Source organism: Mercenaria mercenaria, chromosome 1 (assembly GCF_021730395.1).
Source record: "Mercenaria mercenaria strain notata chromosome 1, MADL_Memer_1, whole genome shotgun sequence".
NCBI lineage: Eukaryota > Metazoa > Mollusca > Bivalvia > Venerida > Veneridae > Mercenaria > Mercenaria mercenaria.
This window is the reverse complement of record NC_069361.1, coordinates 22,213,026-22,233,042: the sequence shown is the minus strand read 5'-3', so window position 1 is coordinate 22,233,042 and position 20,017 is coordinate 22,213,026. Positions and strand designations below refer to the sequence as shown.

Below are 20,017 nucleotides of genomic sequence, written 5' to 3'. Positions count from 1 at the left end.
AAGACTTGATCTTTTTATAAACAGTAAAGTAAAGGGTAATACTATGTATGGAAAATACAAATAACAGAGGCACTGAGACACAAAAAGTCATACCCTGTTCATCAGATGTGCTGGAAATCGTTGACGATGGTTGTGTGAGCGGAACTGTAAAATCAAATTAGAATGGTTTCAAAATTCATTAATTGCAGAAAAGTAAACACAATAACTTCGATCTTAACACTACGATTATAGCATGTATGAAATAGAGAATATAATCAAAATAGAATTATCATACAAACGTCAACAATTATACTACTGGGAAGACATATTAACTGATGTTATTATTCTTAATAACGTCTTTTGCAGTCGATGTAACTTTTAAGTGTCAGCAAAAAGAAAACAACAATAACGTGTTAACAAAATGTCCGAATCTCAAAACCATTTCAACACTTGTATTTTGAAGAATTATATGAAATAAACATGCTTGATATAAATATATCGTATATGTACTTTATTGCTTCTGTTGCTTCCACGTACATTGTATTTAAGTTCTGACAAATTTATTGTTGAAATTTTGAAAGACATTTACGATGTTTGTTATAGATTTTTATTCATAGTATGTTATACAAGTACCTGGACTTGAACACGTGCAGAAGTATCTTATCTTCAGATCTGGACAGTGGTCAGCACTAACGGCGTTTATTATTGTGCAGGTTACGCCTACGTGTACATCATAACAGCCAATAAAGAAATCTGCATACGTTTGATTTGTGTTGAAAGCTTCGCTATTTCTGGCGACAGTACTGCATTCAAACTTGCTTATGGTACCAGCGTATGTTAATGGACAGAATTTGGCAAGTTCCTGTGGTGTCATGGATTCATGTTCCTTGTTATCTAAAAGCGAAGGTTTGTGATTGTCCACCCAAGTTGACCAAGTTTCACAGTTCTTCCGTGGATCAGCAGTTGCTCGGGGGTCCCGCATTGATTCACTGTGCAAAAATTAAAGTGCTAATAAATGGTAACTTTGCTGTTTGGCATACATAGTGAGAAAACACGGTAACTCAACACTGTCGAGATTTGCAAGACTTTTAGTGTGTGGATGGCTAGAGGGTATTAAAACATGCAGCGATAATTTTTGTTTCACGTACTTTCAGAACATGCTCGGATTTTGCTGTCTCTGTTTTGGGTGAGGTTGTGCGATAGGAGCAGGATAGCGCCAGTTTTCAGTACTATTCCAGTAAATCTTTTACGACTGAAAGTTTACCTAACCAGTGTTTTTTGATTACGTACCAGTACTAACCTGTTTTCTGGAATAATCTGTCAACTTCTCCTAACGAATCAGAGACGAATGACAATATTTCTTCAAGCACAAGGTCTTGTATCAAATCGCCACAGAAAACATACAACTTGCCCGGAGATCGAACTCTCTACTACGCATTCTATAGATCCGAGCCATTTCTTTCGAAATAAGCGGTCGGGCGTATTCTACCTCATGAATATACAAATAAAAAATGTAAAATGATACATAAATTTGAAACGAATTAAAGGCGTATGCTAGATAAAATTTTCACGAGGCAGAAATCGCATGACGCACCGATTACGACACCGTTTCCGGTAAAGTTTATTTTCAACGCTTGGTCAAAACTAGTCGAAATGATAGCATGTACGTTTCAGGACGGCATGATAAGTTTTGACTATCATTGTCCCGTTACGTCCATGCTTATTCTGAGTATTTCTGTAAGGAAATCCGCAATCAAAACGTACACAAGATAAAATTTTCACGAGGCAGAAATCACATGGCTCACCGTTTCCGGTAAAGTTGCATGGTTTTGGATATTCGGACAATCGCTGTGTTTATTTCTAATGCGTGATCAAAACAAATCCAAATAATAGGATGTATGTGTCGGGACAGCGTAATAACGTTTGACTGTCACAGTCCCGTCACGTCCGAGCTTATTGTGCGTGTTTATGTAAGGACACCTCCGATGAAGTTTGTTGGGAACGTTTTCTGGTACATGTACATATGAATGTATTTATAAAGATAACAGGTCTGATAATGAATTTATGTTGACATTAAAGCATACAATTGTCTCGCTGATATTTTTGAACGTAAGTTTTGTGTTTTTGTTTCTGTCATTTCAGTGTGTCGAGGTAGATATCTCCTCGCACTTTTTCACATATTTCCAAAGATTTTAGTCTCCAATTTAAAATTATGAGTTACATTTGACCCATTTGACGTTTCTTTATGAATATTTATTTGTAATCGTTTGGAGTCTGACCAGTATTTATGACTACTTTGGATTTATAATGTTGTTTTTTTATTTCTCTGCATGAAGATCACAAACCAGTATCATAAAGGGGCAATAATTCAAAATGAAAATGTGAAAAATCTAATTCGGTGACCACCCTTTTTCTTTTTATATTTCAAAAGTAAACATTATATTCTGCTATTCTTGCAAGTTTAATCAAATTCCTTTATGTAGATTTGGAAATATTAGCTGCTAAAGGAAATATACAATATTTCATAATTATGATGCTTTTTTGACTTAGAAAACAACAACAACACACAAGTGTCATGCAACTATTTCTTGAATTTCATTCAAATTTCTTTTTGTTTTGAAGGGAAATAATCTTGTCTTATGAGATTTGACTAGCAGTTATACTTCATGAATCATTTATTTGATTCCTTGATCTTATATGATATGGCAGACACGCTCTAGATTTCAACATACACTTGTACCGTGGTCATGCATTATAATCTGAAATCAAATGAAAACGAAGTCGGTGACCCCATATTTCTTTTTATTTTTAAGTTACTTATAGAATGAACTAACAATATATGAAATATGAACAAAATCTGTTATTGGGAAAAAAATGGTGAAATTCTAGCATACGCCTTTAAGCGTGAACGAATAGGAAAACCTTACCTTATTTGGTATCCTGTCATGAATATGACCAACTTAATTATATCTGAAAAATAATAGTGAAATACATATTGCATAGTGTACTCTTTATAAAAGACGTCGAAATGTCTGACACATAATTCAAACACACTGTTTCGATTATTCGGCGCGAGACGTCTACGCGCTCCTAATGTATTAAAACACCGTTACGCGTTGACGTCATGGCGACCTTCTGTAGTTGGTGCCATACACGCGCAAGTTAATATTGCTTCCCTATTTCATCTATTTGTTTCCATAAAAAATATTAGAATCTGTATAACGTATGGCAGAACATCTCAACAATACGCATTGGTTATACACCGCGCGCATTGTTCACTCGGGATACGCCCTTGTGAAATTATTCCGCAAGAGTATAACCGTATCGTGTTGTTTCGGTTACTCCTACATGTTATTTCTTAAATAAATCTTTAAAGAAAAATAACAGAATTGCCTTAACATTAAGAAAACATGCTTAGTCTTTAAAAAAAAAAAGGGTATTTGAACGTGGTGAAAATTTAATTTTAAAAATAATCAACGTTAAATTAAATGAGTTTTTTTTTTTTTTTTGTTAATTGATCGCCAGTTAAAAACTTTTTCTAACCCGGCGAGAGAAATCAAAATTTCTTACACATATTTCCTGCCAACATTACGTCTTAATCGGCTAACTGTGCCTATGCAAAGATGATATCGCATACAATGATAGGAGTATATACTTCAATCATAGAGACCGTTTAGCGAGATAGCGCACCTTATATATAACCAAAGATCTTTTAAAAGTGTGTTTCGTAGATATCAATAATCACATGATTACTTCGAAGTCCCAAGGAGAGGAGTAATTTCGATGAGACAACATGCATTAGAAAGGAAAAGATTTTTTTTTCAAAAAGCCAGCACAGTATACAAAAGATGTTTTCTGTGTAAAACATCAGTACAATGTCGCTACTTTATATGAAATGCTGATCAAATTTAATGGTGCCTGTGTTTCTCAATGTACAAATGTTCCTCTATTCTAACATCTACTGTGATAAAAAGATCTTGTTTGGTTATGTTAAAGTATTCTCAATTATTTTGTAGGAAGAACATGTTTGATTGCATAGAGGGCATAGTATTTCTTCTCTTGGGAAATTTTGTTCCGTCGTATTAGTAAATCATGAGGAATTACATGCGTGTTTATATTAGTTATTTTAATATTACTTTAGAAGTGACGAACATCAAAATATTTTTGCAATCTGAACTGTCAATAATACCTGAAAAAGTCATTTACAAAAGTACTATTAAAAATTTGTCATAATAGTTTAACACATTATTTTAATACATTTGCCAAAAACATAATGAGAAGTTATTTTTCATATAAGAAAAAATATTTGTTTCGAGAAACAACACCCTCCAAAATATTGCTATGAAAATTGTTGCCAATTAATCACGAGGGTGCAGATATTTACTCAGTGAATAAAACTAAAACCTGAAAATTCAGTGAATAAAACTAAAACCTGAAAATTCACTTTCTTTCTTTACAAAATCAGCAGTAAAACTTAGCCTACAATAAATGCAACATCCTACATATTTTCATCAACAACACTGAATTACATTTGGACTACTTCACCAGTAGTCACGTCCTTTTTGTTTTGGTGTAAACAGTCAAAAAATCAATTAAATCGAGTAATCTGTTTCTCGCGACGGTTGCGTTCTATGCTTCCAATGATTAATGAACATTACAACAGCTGTCTTTTAGTGGCATGTGGAACCAAACTCAGTTTTTATCTTATCTCTAGACCTTTTGAATCATTTGGTCGTTTCGGTGTTATTTCATAAAGTGCTCAACACAATCCTTTGCTCATTCTATTAGAGACGAGACATTCTTTGCCAAACCAAGCCTGCTAGTATTTTCTTGGTTTCGTTCTATGACCCCAAAGAATAACATTATGTATTTGATTTGGCATTTTACAGTATAAAAGGATCACATTAGTGGCGCATGTTTCAGTTGGACCTAGAAACTGACCCGCTAGAGGAAAACAGGCCTAACAAGATAAAGCTTAATCCCCATCGACATGATTATCAATGTAATGCAAATTTATCGGTCGTTTATAGCGAATGGGTAAGTAAAGGTTGCTCGTTTTTTTTTGTTACTGCCGTTGTTTATCAATGTACAGGACCAAAGCTTTAATTGTTGAGCCTAATTGTCAAAAGGGCATTAAGACAGTTTCGAGTTATTTTGTGAAAAAAAAAGCAAATAAAAATAAGATGTGATTAATGCTAACAGACAGATGTATGGCATCATTATATTGCAAACAAATAAGCTTATTTTGACTCAATACATCGAAAACAAAAACGTTTTGATACAGCCAAACATTGTTATTGTTACAGTATTTTAAGTTTAATAATGTATTTCAGTGGCTACTGGTGAGTCTTATTTAATAAAGTTTTTTTTTTTAAATTCCAAAAGATATATATATGGAATAAACTTTTGTCAAAGCTTTTGATAAACTTGAATGCGATAAAACTTTATTTTTCTTAAAACTTCAATGAACATTGATAGGAATTAGTAAATCATAGTTTAAATTTGAATTAGTATTATTACAAAACATTACCACGTGGTTGTAAAAGGTGAGAAAAAGATGAGCAATACAAAAAGAACATGGACAAAAGAAACATTTGACGATTTCATTGAATCGATCGAGACCAAAGGAATAAACAGGAACACCAAAATCAATGCAATTCCACAACAACGCCCTTTTTCAGAAAAAGCAATGCATTCATTTGGGATGAGTTGGAGACATTTTTCCGTTTACAAATTTCTTGGGCAGACTATCAAATATATTTGAACGTGACAACAGATAGATCTAGCTTCGATTTCCTCAAAGTTTCCTTTATGAGAAACTTTTAATGTGAACCTCTGCGGTTATATAAAGCATTTTCTTCATTCTAAGTAAATACTATCTGATACTTATTAGTACTAGTCATTTTTACTTCTTATTCTAACACGATCCGACCTGTCCCGTCTTATTTAAAAAAAGACTGAAACTGTGTTATGCAACGAAACGTCATTACGTCATAACGTCAAAGGCCATAGCGATGCGCTGGAAAAGAAAACTACACAAACTGGAAAATATTTCACGGTGGATGTCGTCAAGAAGGTAGACAAAAGACTTGACGTCGTGTTAGAATCAAAATAATTTATCTCGACTGTTTTCTCTTTCGTAAAACCATTGTTTTTCATTCAAATGCGTATTATAATTTCACTCGGACTGAGCTCTCGTGACATTGCTTTCACATCTAAATTCCAAACACGAGAAATCTAAAAATATATTCTTGATTTTTACGTCTTACAGTGACTGTTTTTGCGATATTCTTATATATCTTCGGTTTAATTGTATTTGAAGAATTTTGAACACATTCAACAAAATATTACAATTAGATGCCAAAACCATTTGTGGTCTGGCGATATACTTTATTATACTTTCGTTTTAATTTCATGTGCTTGCAATAAAAGCATGGCACTAGATGCTTGTCAAGCGTTTTCGAAATAATCAATTTAAAACATGAACCTGGGGTATTCCAAAAACATTAAATGCTCATTTGTTTATATAGCTCACGCCACAATTTAACGATGATAATTTTTAAAATAAATCACCAGAGTTCTAACCCATGTCGATACTTTTGAACCAGAAGAGATATTAAAGACGAAATAATGTCAATAATATCTGTATCCTTTAATCTAAAGACAAGCCTTTAATCTCATAATCGAAATAGAATGTCATATCAAACGTTCAAACATTATTGTTAAGTAATGAGATAGATAATAAACTCCTTAGTTTTAAAGTTATATTTTATTTTATCAACAGGGTGACAAGTCTGACCGTCGTGAATTTAGAGTGATCGTATATACATATTGAGCCAGCGCCTGCTCCCTATGAACGCAAAGTGAGAAGGTACGATGGTACGATGGCGAAGCGCGACAGTACGATGGCGATAACACTAGTGTACGATGGCGTACTGTCACCCATCGTACTGTCGCGTTTCACCATTGTAATAGCGTCGTACCTTCGCGTGTCGCGTTCATATGGAGCAGCCGCTGGCCCTAACTGAACAACGTAGGGTACAGTCTAATGGACGACCCTGGAGTGTAATATCTATATAAAAATCAGGTTAGAAAAAAAGGAAATTGCAGGGAGAGTATGTTGGGCGCCAAAACGGTAACATTCACTAACAATTCATTACAAGTAAATTTATAAACGTAAATACGGGTGTATTATCATGACATGTTATTGTTTGAATTGTACTCTTTGAACTTATGACAATCATGGCCGATTGTGTAAAACTGTTGCAATTATTTTTTTTCTTTTTCTCAAAATATTGATACAATATATAGTCACGAATTATGTCATAACTGAATTACCTAAACATGTCGCTTGACCATATATCTCGTATTTACTTTGTTTCCTAAATAAATCAGAAAAACTTTCAATATACTGCTCAGTCATGAAAATGTGACAGTTGGGCAGACAGATACGTCTATTATCATAAGTGAAGTGGTTGAACACGTCTATCGTTCCTACAAAGATCTGTCAATATTTAATACATGTATTTTCTTGATAAGTATTTCGTCCGCTTAAATTGTTATACAAATGTTTATCCTGAGCCGCTCAACTGACCTTTTCCTAAATAATAAGTACGCTTATATATTAACTTTTCCCTAGAAGAAAGGGGAATTATACCGATTGCTTAAATGTTTAGTATACTGATACCATATTTGTTTGCATTTGACATGGTTTTCCTCAGGATCCAAAAGCATGATGATAGTGGAGGAAAACATTTTTGGTATAGAAACGAGAGAGAAAGTCTTGTAACTGTATGTTGATTATTTAGAAACAGTGCACTTTCAGCGTTTTAAACACAACCACATAACGAATAAACTCTGCAAGAAGATTCTTTGGATGCATAGAAAGCAAATAAGCAAAGCCACAGCAGACTCACTCAGTCTGATTGAATTTACTCGTGACAGGAAATCCCCAACCCGTCACACGCTCAAGTGGGGACCACCACACAAACACACTGTAGAGGCTATACGATCCCAAAGTAATATATAACAACACTGCACTTGGAACAGCTGCTGTGATAGTATGGAGACATGCATGTCACATTTGACAATATCAGATGACAATTCTCGGGATTACTAACTGAGAGATGCATCCGCCTCCACCAAAAGAAAGCCTGAGAGGAAGAGTTTTGCATACTATTCAGCATTTCTTGGTTTGTTCCTACTGGAACACCGATTTCACGATAATTATAAATTCGAGTTGATTTGTCAGGACTGTGGCAGCGAGATTCGGACGGCAACCAAAATGCCTTGACTCAGTCAAACCTAATTCGGATTTCTCTGAATGTGATCAAGCGCAGAAAGTACTGATTCGGGGTTCTCCCTGGGGTAACAAGAAATGAAATTCTCATAAACAAAGTGGTGCTCGTTTTGGCTATTCGACATTGATGACGTACGCGTATTTAACATTTATCTAAATTTAAAAAAAATAGAAAAGTTCATTGACATGTTTGTTTCTCTTTGTTGTCTGTACGTTTTACTTTGTCTATGTTTTTATGTGTTTTAAGCTTATCGTTTACCAATACATATATACATACATACATATATACATATATACATACATGCATACATACATACATATGAGACGTAAATAAAAGAATAAATAATAAATACATACATACATACAGACCCGATCGATAAAAATATCTAAACCCGTGCAGAACTTAGACATATTAAGTACTGTAACACCCTTTATAAATTCAGTTTAATTTCAGTATTTTGAGATATGTCTTCTTAATACCTGATTTACAGAGATCTTTTAGTTAGAAAACACTTGTGTATGTTGTTCGGTATTTGATTCACTTATATGATATTATGTTTTATGATACGACACTGTCTGTTATAATTTTGCATAGAGTAGCAATGTACATTTCTATAGATTATAATATGTTGTTTTAATTGTAATATATTTATGTACATTGAAGAGACATTAAAAAACAATAAAATCTAGACAACTAAGCAATATCTTCAGAATTGAATAAACGAATGTCTTGCGTATGCGCAAATTTGTATAATGTTTTCCTTTTTTCCTCTGTAATTATTAGATCTAGTGCATTAAAATGCAATCCAAAAGTAATTTCTCAAACGAGTTTGTGCGGGATGGATATGTATTGCTGGTTTTTATAACCAGAACAATTCACATCGCGCAAAAGTTTGCAGAGGAGAAAATGTGATTGGCATCATGTCCGACTAGACACAAAAACACACCATGTACAAATTTTGCGTGAGGTATAATTTGGCTGACATGACGAAACTTGACCATTTGAACAGTGCTCAAAAATCTATTAACATTATAAACTTTCACAGTATTTGCATGATTTTACTTTGTAGGCCACTTTTTTTACAATTCATCGTTGGCGCACATTAACCGAAGTTAAAACATACGTTCCTTATGCCAAGAATTAGTCAATTTAGAAAAAAAAAACCCGAAAAAAAAATGATATTATGTTAACGTTTATTCGTAGCAGCAGGATTTTATCTGACATGCTGATAAGATGACACGAAGAGTTGTTTCCCTTGTTAATTGGGGTAATACAATACATATGCTTGAATTTCGACATCATGGTTGTGCTTTGATGGCAATATCCTTCATTTGTTCTCTTCGCGACCGTTTTCCCCCTTGTGGCCTTGGTAAAGAGACTATTCGTAATTAAAAACGACTGGATAAGAATAACAGCACATGCTATGTTAAGAATATTTTGCCTTGTATGTTTTAAGTATCCACTGACTAAAATGAATTTTAAAGTATTTTTTCATATAAAGTAAAATGTTTAATCATTACTTAAGGGTAAATAAATGTTCATTATATTTTCAAGCCGACAAATCTAAAACCAAAGTTATAAATGAAGGTTATAACTATATTAAACGGTTTTGGGTAGTTCTGCACGTTTGGAACAAACCTTTGTTTATAATGCAGAATTTTATCAAACCGTCTTCTTTAAGGCATCATTGAATCTGAAGGTAATTCGACCAATAAAAAGTAGTATTGTTTGCTTTTCTTCAAACTCCAACACAGTGTTACTTCCCCTTATCGGTACAGTAGACACTGCCACCACGTATAAATTGGGCTGAATTTCAGCCGAGTTATATTTTTCATTATTTTAATTTTGTTGTACAAAGTTTTTATCTCAGTAGTTAAATAGTATACATTTTGTTTGTAAAACGAGCAAAAAACTAAAAAATAATGCAGTAATATTAAAAGTTTGTTTTTTCTGGTGTTGCGACGCGCACCTGCTAATAATGTAAACAATGAAATTACTTGACGGTATTTTGAGTACAATAAGAGAATTTGACGAGTGACATACTGCAAAATATAGATATATCAAATACTTTCATTGTGTTCTTAAAGGTTGTGGCATAAATGCCAATTTGACTGTAGATTAAGGCAAGCATTTGGTTTACCCGGCGTTGCCAAGCGCGCCACCATTTTAAGATCACATGGGTGTACAATCGTCACGTGATTTGCTTGAAGGCAGGGATGATTGTTTGACAATATTCCTGCGCGGAGGTTGGCCTTTCTTGTTAGACGGATTTAAGAATATGTGTTTACTAGATCAGTTTTCACAATGGGCTTCTATGGAAAATCGCATCTTTGACGGCATTTTCGCGCGTATATATATATATGGTTAGAAACGCAGATTTTAACGAACCTTTTCACAGTTGTGGATTTACTTATTTTTAGTTTAACAAAATATACAGGTTTTCACAATTCGTCAAACTCCAAGTTGAGACCCTACATTGCTGCCTGTTTTATGCTATCATTTTTTTTAAATATTTTACATCTAAACCTATCCATTGTCAAAATTTACTTTATGAAGTACCGTTGACTGTTTTGCACTTCACAAATGGAATATAATAGATTCCAGGCAACATTTATACAGCTGTTAGACATTATTCTAAGTTTTCCGGGTAATTGGCGTTACGTTTATCAAACGCACATAACTACCATAATAAAAGCTCAGTTTCAGTATTTGCAAACAAATGTAGTTGAATCTCCAGAAAAGTATACGTAAAATCACATTGGAACAGTGAGCAGTCGATACAATCAGAGAAACGGTGTAGGGTGCACTGCCTGCTTTGGATGCTTCTTCTCCAATAGGTTCTTTACTTTCCTGAACAAGCACACTGAAATACATGTATTAAGTAGAAATATCAACCCTACGACGGAAAGAACAAATGTCCACCAAGTGATAGACAAGTCACCCAATTTTAGCTCGGCCTCCTCTTTGTATATTTCATCTTTCTTTGTTTCTTCACCGTCTACAAAGGTAACTGTGCCTGAAATTAATTGTTAAAATTGAATTTATTATGGAAACACATATACGTCTTGCTGCATATCTTTAAAGTTAGATTTACATTAAAATACTCACGAATTTTATTATTTGAAGAGAGTCCGGCAAAATGTAGCAGAGACTTCAAATTAGATTTAATATCTGACTATTGATTAACTCTATTTCTATGCCAAAACTGTAAGTATTTGCAATAACTTGTAAAAACTCAGATGATGTTGGAAGTTTCATATAGCTATAGTGATTGGGATGAAAAGATGGTTAACATTAATTTATATCACAATTTAACAAAAAAGTAAAACAAAAATGACTATACCAATGAATCTTAGTTCCTATTTTGACAAAAAATAACAAGTGGATTGTTTGCTTAGACGTTTTCCTAAGCATGGGATGAAACTTAATATTTCGGATACTTTTATCTCATTTGCGAAGGGCACAATTTCTGGTTTTAAACAATGTAATGACTTTGATAACTTTTATTACCTGTAGATGTGGACGTTTCCGCCAGTCGTGATGTCTTGGTTGTGTCCGTCTTGCTTACTGAGGAAGATGACATGAAGGAAGAGAGAAAGTTTATCATGGTTGTCTTTGCTGAAATTCTTGGTGAATCTCGGGTCATTACGGAAGTTGTTACTGTTGATAATTGTGCTGTTTGGGATGTTGATGTTGAAGACGTTCCTGCTAGAATGATATTACAACAATTCAAGTAGTCATCAGTATACATACGCTGAGTAATACAGCAGATCCCATTAGTAATATCATCCTATTCAATATGTCCTTCAAATACTTCATTTTATTTCAAAATAGAAATAACCATATAAAGAGGTTAAATGTGAACATCTTACATAAAACAGACAGTCATTTGTTACTTGGCATATATAGCAAAAAAACAAAGACAAATATCAAACAGGGTACGTACCAAAATCGCAGCCTCCCCAAAACAAAACCTACAGCACGCAGACGTGCACACCACAAACACATACACGTGCACACACGCAAAGCCAACACACGAGGACAAAACGAACAAAGGAACACACACACATACACGCGCATACACACAAAGCCTACACAAGAGGACAAAATGAACAAACAAAGGAACACAGTGGGGCACCGCCTTGGAACGGTCAGTGGCAAAAACACCACTGGGGAGCTTAAACCGGTTTATGGTGCGCACCTAACCTCACTCTTACCCCCACCATGTTCCAAAGACACGGGACAGTGTAAATAAAAGTAATCCCCTCCAGGTGAATCTCTAACACACGTAATGGAAACAAAAAGGCATGGCATGTAAAACACAAAAATGCTCGTGTATAAAAATATAAAAAGCAAACCTTTAGAACCAAAAACGTATGTACTCAATGCCTTTTCAGAAGACAGAGCAACAAGAGAAACACCCTTAAGGGCCCGACGAAACAGGCCAGAAGACAGATATCAAAACAGTTCAGTCCTGGTAGGATTTAAAAACTGCTTATCTTAGATTCCTCCCCCTCTTCCGTCAGACACAATGAAAGAGGGAAGCGTAGTGTCCAACTGTAAACGGGTTGAACACAAAGGTTTAGTAATACTTTCTTATACGACTCGTATATAGAGTCGGTTCCAATAATTTCGAGCATAGGGAAGTATTGCAAAAGCTTTTCCTATCTTTAAGACTAAGTCTTTTTTCATTCCTTCTCATCAAAGAGTGGAAAGCGTATATTGAAGAACCGCGATCACGAACTCGACATTCAAGGGTTACAACCTCAAAGCTTTTCTGACAACTTTCAACACATGAATAGCAATAAACAAAATTAATATTCATATAAATTTTTTAAAAAAAAATCACAATTTAATCATTGTTCAACAGAAGTAAGTTAGTTCTTATATGAAAACATATCATTCCAAAAATTAACATAACTATTTCTTAATGCTTAAGTGAACTAAATATGAAGTTATGCATTTTCAAGAAAATGTCATTTAAAAACTACCCACCACATGTACATATGAGTTACATACGGCAAATATAGAATGCAATATGTGATTACATACTCGTTTCTATTCCCCGTTAAGTTACAATGGTACCGGAAACGTCAATATTTTTCCATACAATAACGCCTGAATTTAATATTGGCTGCGTGACGTAATTTAATGTGTGTTTTTGAATTAATTATTTTATTTAGTTCGGTATTGTCAGTCTTAATCGGGCTATTGAACAAATTCATAATATATACATTACATATAAACGTGTAGATACGTATGTAACAAAAGGTTATTATCTTTGCATCGGGAAATATGCACTCGTTCTTCAGAGAAAGAATATTGCGCTCCTAAAGTCGTACAATATTAAGGCTGCAAAACTCCTGCATATTTCCCGATACAAAGCTAATAACCTACAAATATTTATTAATGTAGCGGTATCATATTTGTTTATCTGGTTACTAACTAAAAGGCAGATCAGTTGTGAAAATACTATAAATACAGTAGTTAAATATGAATAAAATCTTCATAAACAAACTTGCCTGATATTGTATGATCAGTATGTAGGGCTGGACACGAGCAATAATATCTGATCGACATATCGGGGCAGTGCTTAATGTATGCACTGGATGTATTCGAAATTGTGCAGATCACTCCAACATTGATGTCATAACAAGAGATGAAAAACGTTCTGTCCAGCGAAGTGAAATTCCTTTGAAATGGTTCCCCTTTGTCATCCTTGCATTCGAATTTGCTTATCTTCCCTGAAGGACAGAACTCCTGCATGGTCTTCTGTGAGATGAATTCCTTATCCTCTTTATGCGACAGTGAAGGATGATTTTCATTTACCCACTCTGCCCATGTGCTACAGTTCCTTCTAGGGTCGGAGATAGCTCGAGCAACTCTTTGTCTGTCTTGGCTTATGGCAGCACTGTAGGAACCATCTTGTTCATTCTGGCTTACCAAATCCCGAGTGTCACTGTTACTTAACAAGGCATCTTCAATACCTAACGAATAACTGCAATGAAACCAAAAAAATTTAGTTGAAGTATCTTTAATTTTCAATATCCACAGTTCCTTTATGACACACTATTTTGGTGTATGCTTTGTTGTAGTTTGTTATATAGTTCGTTTGAGACCTACATTGTTTGCTACTCTGCACTTAATGAAATTCAGGATTTAAGATAATCATGGTAACATTCACTTATTACATAGACTGTAGTCCTGTCCATAACGAAACATTTTATTTACACCGGAAGTTCATTTTATATCAAGACAGCAAAGGGTTCTGGCTTAGGAATTTTTGAGTAATATACCATTTTAATGGTTTTCATTAAATAACGGTCACTTGATCTTTTATGTTGGTGTAAGTTGTGTGCATTTGAAATTGTATCAGTTTTTAACAAAGCTTTTGTGTGTAACATAATACAAGAATTTATACATTAATATAAAAGTACACATAAGCCTATGTACATAAAAACATAAATAAGTTTTAAAGAAATGTTGATGACCTACATCGGATACATAGATATAGTGGCCACCTGTCTGTTACGGTCATTTTCAGTCAGTTCAGTCGATGACCACTATAAACAGGTTAGACTGTACTTTATCTTTTTCATTAGAGGAAACTGAAACGTGATAAAATCTTAACTTGTAATTTTTTTTTAATTTTCATTAAATTATTGCATTTAAAATGAATCTTCATTCAAAACTTCCCCAACTTGGATCAGCATACACCGCGGGTAAAATCTACGTATGAGTAAATGTGATTTGCACGGCGCAAAAATACGCCCAACAAAATTTTGCTTTTTCGTTCACATGAAAAAAGATTTGCGTTCGAGAAAGGGTGTAAATTTTACTAGTGCAAACAGCGCTTACGTTTTTATATAAAATACAAAAATGTAGGCCAGGTATTATTTTATGTATTCAAACAATCATCGTGCAAAATTGTTTGAATGAACGGTGTGCTTCTGCGGAAGGGCTGATCATATTATAATATTGTATTATATAGATGCTGTTTTAACAATATGCATGTATTGTATACGTTAATAAAATATCTGTTCTGTTCTGTTGTTTTTTCTTTCTTAAACTAACTTGGGAAAACACATATTTATTTTCATGATAACTTAAAACGATTTTATTTTAAAGATATCTGCAATTTTCTTTAGTGGGCTGCCGAAAATGTCTTTCTTTCACGGAAAGATGATTGTGAAAATGTTTAACTCGTACTTTATTCATTTGTATGTATCAAAAATTACTTATCCAGATTCGAAAAATATTTTTATTATAGGTTTTTCAGTCATATCAGGTTTTATAAGAAGTTACAATTACATGGCACTTTATTAACTAAAAATGCACAAAGGGTAATATAGTTAATATATTCGAAATACTCACTAAGCCGCCAATGTGTTATTAAATTTCCTTTACAAATTTTCAAGTGGGCTTTTATTTTTTAAGCCATGAAATTCAATATTTCTAAACGATGTTGATTTAAAGTTACATAAAGTGTGATATCGCTAATATCATTAGAAAGCGTGAAATAAATCAACGCATGAGAAAAGCAATAATAAAGCAACCAGTCATGATGATGAATAAGACTGAACTAACATCTGATAAAACTAAAATGGAAGCAGCCTCTTAAAAATCTTCCATAAATCTTTCTCTAAGTCGTTTAATATGTTGTGATCTTTAATAAAGTTTGATATCTGCATTATTAGTGCTACTACTTACTTACTTTGACGCGTCAAAACGGGTTCGAATTTGGTTAAGAAATGGTGTTTAATTTAGCAATGTTTAAGACATTTTTCAAGAGAAAAAAGCTAACTTTTTAAATGTGTTTCAGGTCCTAGAAACATCCTGGTGAAATTGTAAAATATATAGACTATTTCTTGACTCGGACAGTCACGAATTGAAAGTAAGTAGTACTTACTAGTGTACAATAAAATAATCCTCTATTTACACAACTTATATACTCAAGAATTATTGATATGAATTGTATAACAGAAAATAGTATCATAAAAGATAACTGAATACAGTAGGCACTCCACATGCTCCGCATAGATAAAAGTTTCTGTCTGTCTGTGTTCTGTCCACAAAGATTTTCATCTGAGTCGGAAATTTGTATTTTAGTGTTACTCTGGTTGCAAGTCCCATTCAATGCAAAACGTGTCAGTGAACAATTATGAATTATTCCAGTAACAGACTAAGACTTACCTGATAAGCCATCCTGCCACCATAGCAATACAGAAAACACAACCTGTAAAACAAATAAAGAAAAAATAAGATTTTTATTGAACAATTTAAAGGTCCAGAAATAATTTTAAAAAAGACTATTTCCACAGTTTGCAGATAAAGGAAATGTTGTTACCTTTAGCAATACTCATTCTGACGAACTTAATTTTATTTCACCAACTGTCCATCTCCGTCACATAGTTAGACTGACTTTAAACGACCTCGTGTGATATCCCACAGTCTCAAGTATACGTATTCGATCATATATCTTAAATTAAAGTTGTACCTTGTCAGATGTTTTGATTTCATTCTACCTCCATCTTGTTTGACTTAACTTAATCCACTGTTTTTAAAGACTCACGTTTGTCTAGGGATTTAATAAATGTTGTTTTTTTTTCGTATTGTTTGTCATGATGGTAGAATTATAGATGAATGTGCCGTTTTTGTCTGTCTGATAGACCGTATTTACATTTTGACCTCACGTATGTGTCTTTTTAATATTTTGAAAATAGTTTGACAAATGATTGTAATATGTCAGGGCTATTCCTGTCTACTAAAGAATAAAAGTTCAAAAATTGTATTCAACAAGACATTTTGCCGCAAGATGTTTCTACAATTCTTAAATTCTATCATTTGTTGATATCGTCAGAGGAGGTACAAAACACTTTTACTAAGTTTGTACGGAAAATATTTACAGAGCCATTCCTTATATGAACACTGTATATTAAACGTATACATGTACATCAAAAAGAAATAATTAGAAAAATGTGATAACAGCACTGCGATTGATTGATTGAAAAAAATAAATAAACAAATCGATTACATAAAAAAGCACTCACCTTTATTTTCTGGAAGATACATATTACAAAACATTTATGTGTGTAAAATAAAACGTTAAGAAACAGACAGCAACTGTATTTAAATTTTTGATTAATTTCAAATTGTTTCACATAATTTCGTAAACTTAGTGAAAGCACGTTCGGCACGCACTTGGTTGACCACTGTCCAATCCCATTGTATTGGGATATGTAATAACTTTGTTCATTTTTGATAATGCTGGAGTTACCCGATAACCTATTTTAAAATATTACACACAAAAAGTTATAATGTTTCATTTAAAAATAATAGAATATCGGATCAGATGTTGAAGACAAAAACAAAAAAATGGAAAAAAAATCCAGTACGAAAAGCTTCGTCTCCCTCTAAATGAAACTTTCAGCAGTGTGTATGTCATTGATATGCAGAAAGAAAACCAGGAGTTCGATTCAGACAAGTGTACAGTAACTCTAGTGATGAGCTCAAGAACTAGGTTGCCAAAAGAATCATCTAGTATGGATATGTCTTTGAAACGGTTACAAACTTACAATATTTTAAATACCTGAGTGCAGACATCAGTAGCAAGCTTTCTCAGCACAACCATATATGGAGGTTAAATGTATATACAGGAGCTAACAAAGCACCTGATGTGTGAAGAGGAACATCAAATCAAAGTAATTAGCTTTTCGGCAGACGGTATACAAAGATATTGTCCGCCTTCTTGTAGCATATTCCTCTCCAGTATGGAGCTCTTAAACGGAAAAATAATATTACATTCATCCTCCTCCAGTGCAGACAAAGCGATAGCACTAGAGAGACAGAGAGAAAGACGGAGATCTTTTAGGCCTAAAATATTCTTTGTTTCCGGTAACATGCTAAAACTAAAATAGAGTAGGTAGGTCGGATATTTTTTTTTTGGATTATTTTGTTAAGTTAAGAGTTTTCAAAAATTATTTTTGTGTCAAAAATGAATACAAATAAGGGGGTTATGCTTTAGAGCATCAGTAAGTTGATTTCTAACATCAATGACCATGTTTAAAGCATCAAAAGTGCAGTTTTGCAACTCTTTGTTAAAAAGTTTAAAAAAATATTCTCCAAGGCCATAAAAATATTTAAGGTCGGGCCAAAAATTTAGGGTAGGTCGGGATACCGAAAACAAACAGGCACTACACCTTAGATACGAGGACCATTTAAAAATAATGACAATTACGTGCTTCCGTAGAAGTCTGACACGCAAGAAGCTCATGTTTTACATGATGATACATGAATGACTCTTTTATACTCCTGCAAAGTTTTATTGAAAACCATCCTGCTATTTCAGAGATATTTAATTTTGTATTAAGTGTGGTCATAAACACTAAGCAAAATACACTTCGCTATAAAAATAAGAACAAAAATCTGAAATGAGAGCGTACTTTTCTTTAGAAATACCTGCAAGGCAGAAACTTAGTGAACTGCATACTTTATATGAGACAAGAAGTCTGCTGTGTCAGGGAAAATTGTTCACAGGTTGGTTCGTAAATTTAAAAAAAGGCAGTCCTTGGAGACAAGACTCGTCATAGCAAGGCCCAAAACAGCAGTGACGTCAAAGAACATTGCTACTGTAAGACATTTGATTGTTGAAGACGCAAGGTACATGATGTCCAAGATAGCTTCTTTTCTTGGCATGTCAACGGAGAGAACTCGTGAGATCCTCACCAAGCACTTGGGTTTAGGAAAGGTTGTGCCTGTTGGGTGCATCATATGTTTACTGAGGAGCAAAAGGGCAATAGGATCAAATATGCTAAAGAAACACTGAAAAATAATTCAAATTAAGATGATCAAACAATGTCACAGTTCCTATTAGGAAATAAGACCTTGGTATATTTTTATAAGCCACAGCGTCACGTTGACAACACACATTGGTTGCGAAAAGAAGACCGTAGACCAGTAACTGAAAATAGAGCTAAGTGTCAAAGAGGTTTTGTAGTCAATATTTTTCATTCAATGGCACTGTTTTACAGATTCCTACGCCGTCAGGAGAGTCAGTCAGCGGAAAGTTTTATAGAGACAAAATACTGAAAACTGTTAAACGAAAATACAAACAAAATGCGTTCAGTGACTGGTCTTCTCGTTCTCCAGTTGATCCACGACAACGCTACGGCTCACAAAAGTGTTATCGTTCAAAAGATTCTGAGAGATAAAAGTGGTACAAGTCTATTATCCCGCTTCTCCCAAGATCTAAGTTCTTGTGACCTTTTCCTCTTTCCAAAGCTAAAACATTTGCTGGCTGGGCACAAACATTTATCGAATAATATACTTGGGAGTGGTATTTTTCGGTTACTTACTAAGTGGAGACTTCTCTGCAGCGTTCACCTCTTGGATTTCTCGACTGCGGAAGTGCGTGGATGTAAATGGCGAATACTTTGAAGGGACTGTATACCATATTCATGCATGATTGTCATTATTTTTAAAACGGCCCACGTACATGCGTATCCGTCTAATTTAGCATAGCTCTTTGTAAATAAACTGCATGTCCCGTGTGAAGGACCAATACAACGGAGCCGTCTTTGCTAGGAAGAACCAATATTGTCCTCTTAGTTAGGTGTTAGACACTTAGAAATTTCTAGTGCCCGGACCGATTTTCGAAACCGGGATAATTGGACTGACAGTCAAGCGTGTTACCAATAGACCACCGGGTTACCTAATAATCTCAAGGAGCTGTTGGTAAT

General features: G+C 34.0%; 1 protein-coding gene across 1 annotated transcript; it reads right to left on the bottom strand.

The window, feature by feature from the left end:
* Window positions 1-11,062: 11,062 nt before the first annotated feature.
* On the bottom strand, window positions 11,063-16,701 carry LOC123524095 (mucin-2-like). The gene is made up of 5 exons (XM_053531330.1): window positions 16,627-16,701; window positions 16,473-16,515; window positions 13,802-14,277; window positions 11,790-11,987; window positions 11,063-11,295 (listed from the first exon to the last, which is right to left on the bottom strand). Exons 1-5 carry the CDS (start codon window positions 16,640-16,642, stop codon window positions 11,063-11,065), a joined length of 966 nt encoding a protein of 321 aa, XP_053387305.1. The 5' UTR covers window positions 16,643-16,701.
* Window positions 16,702-20,017: the final 3,316 nt, after the last annotated feature.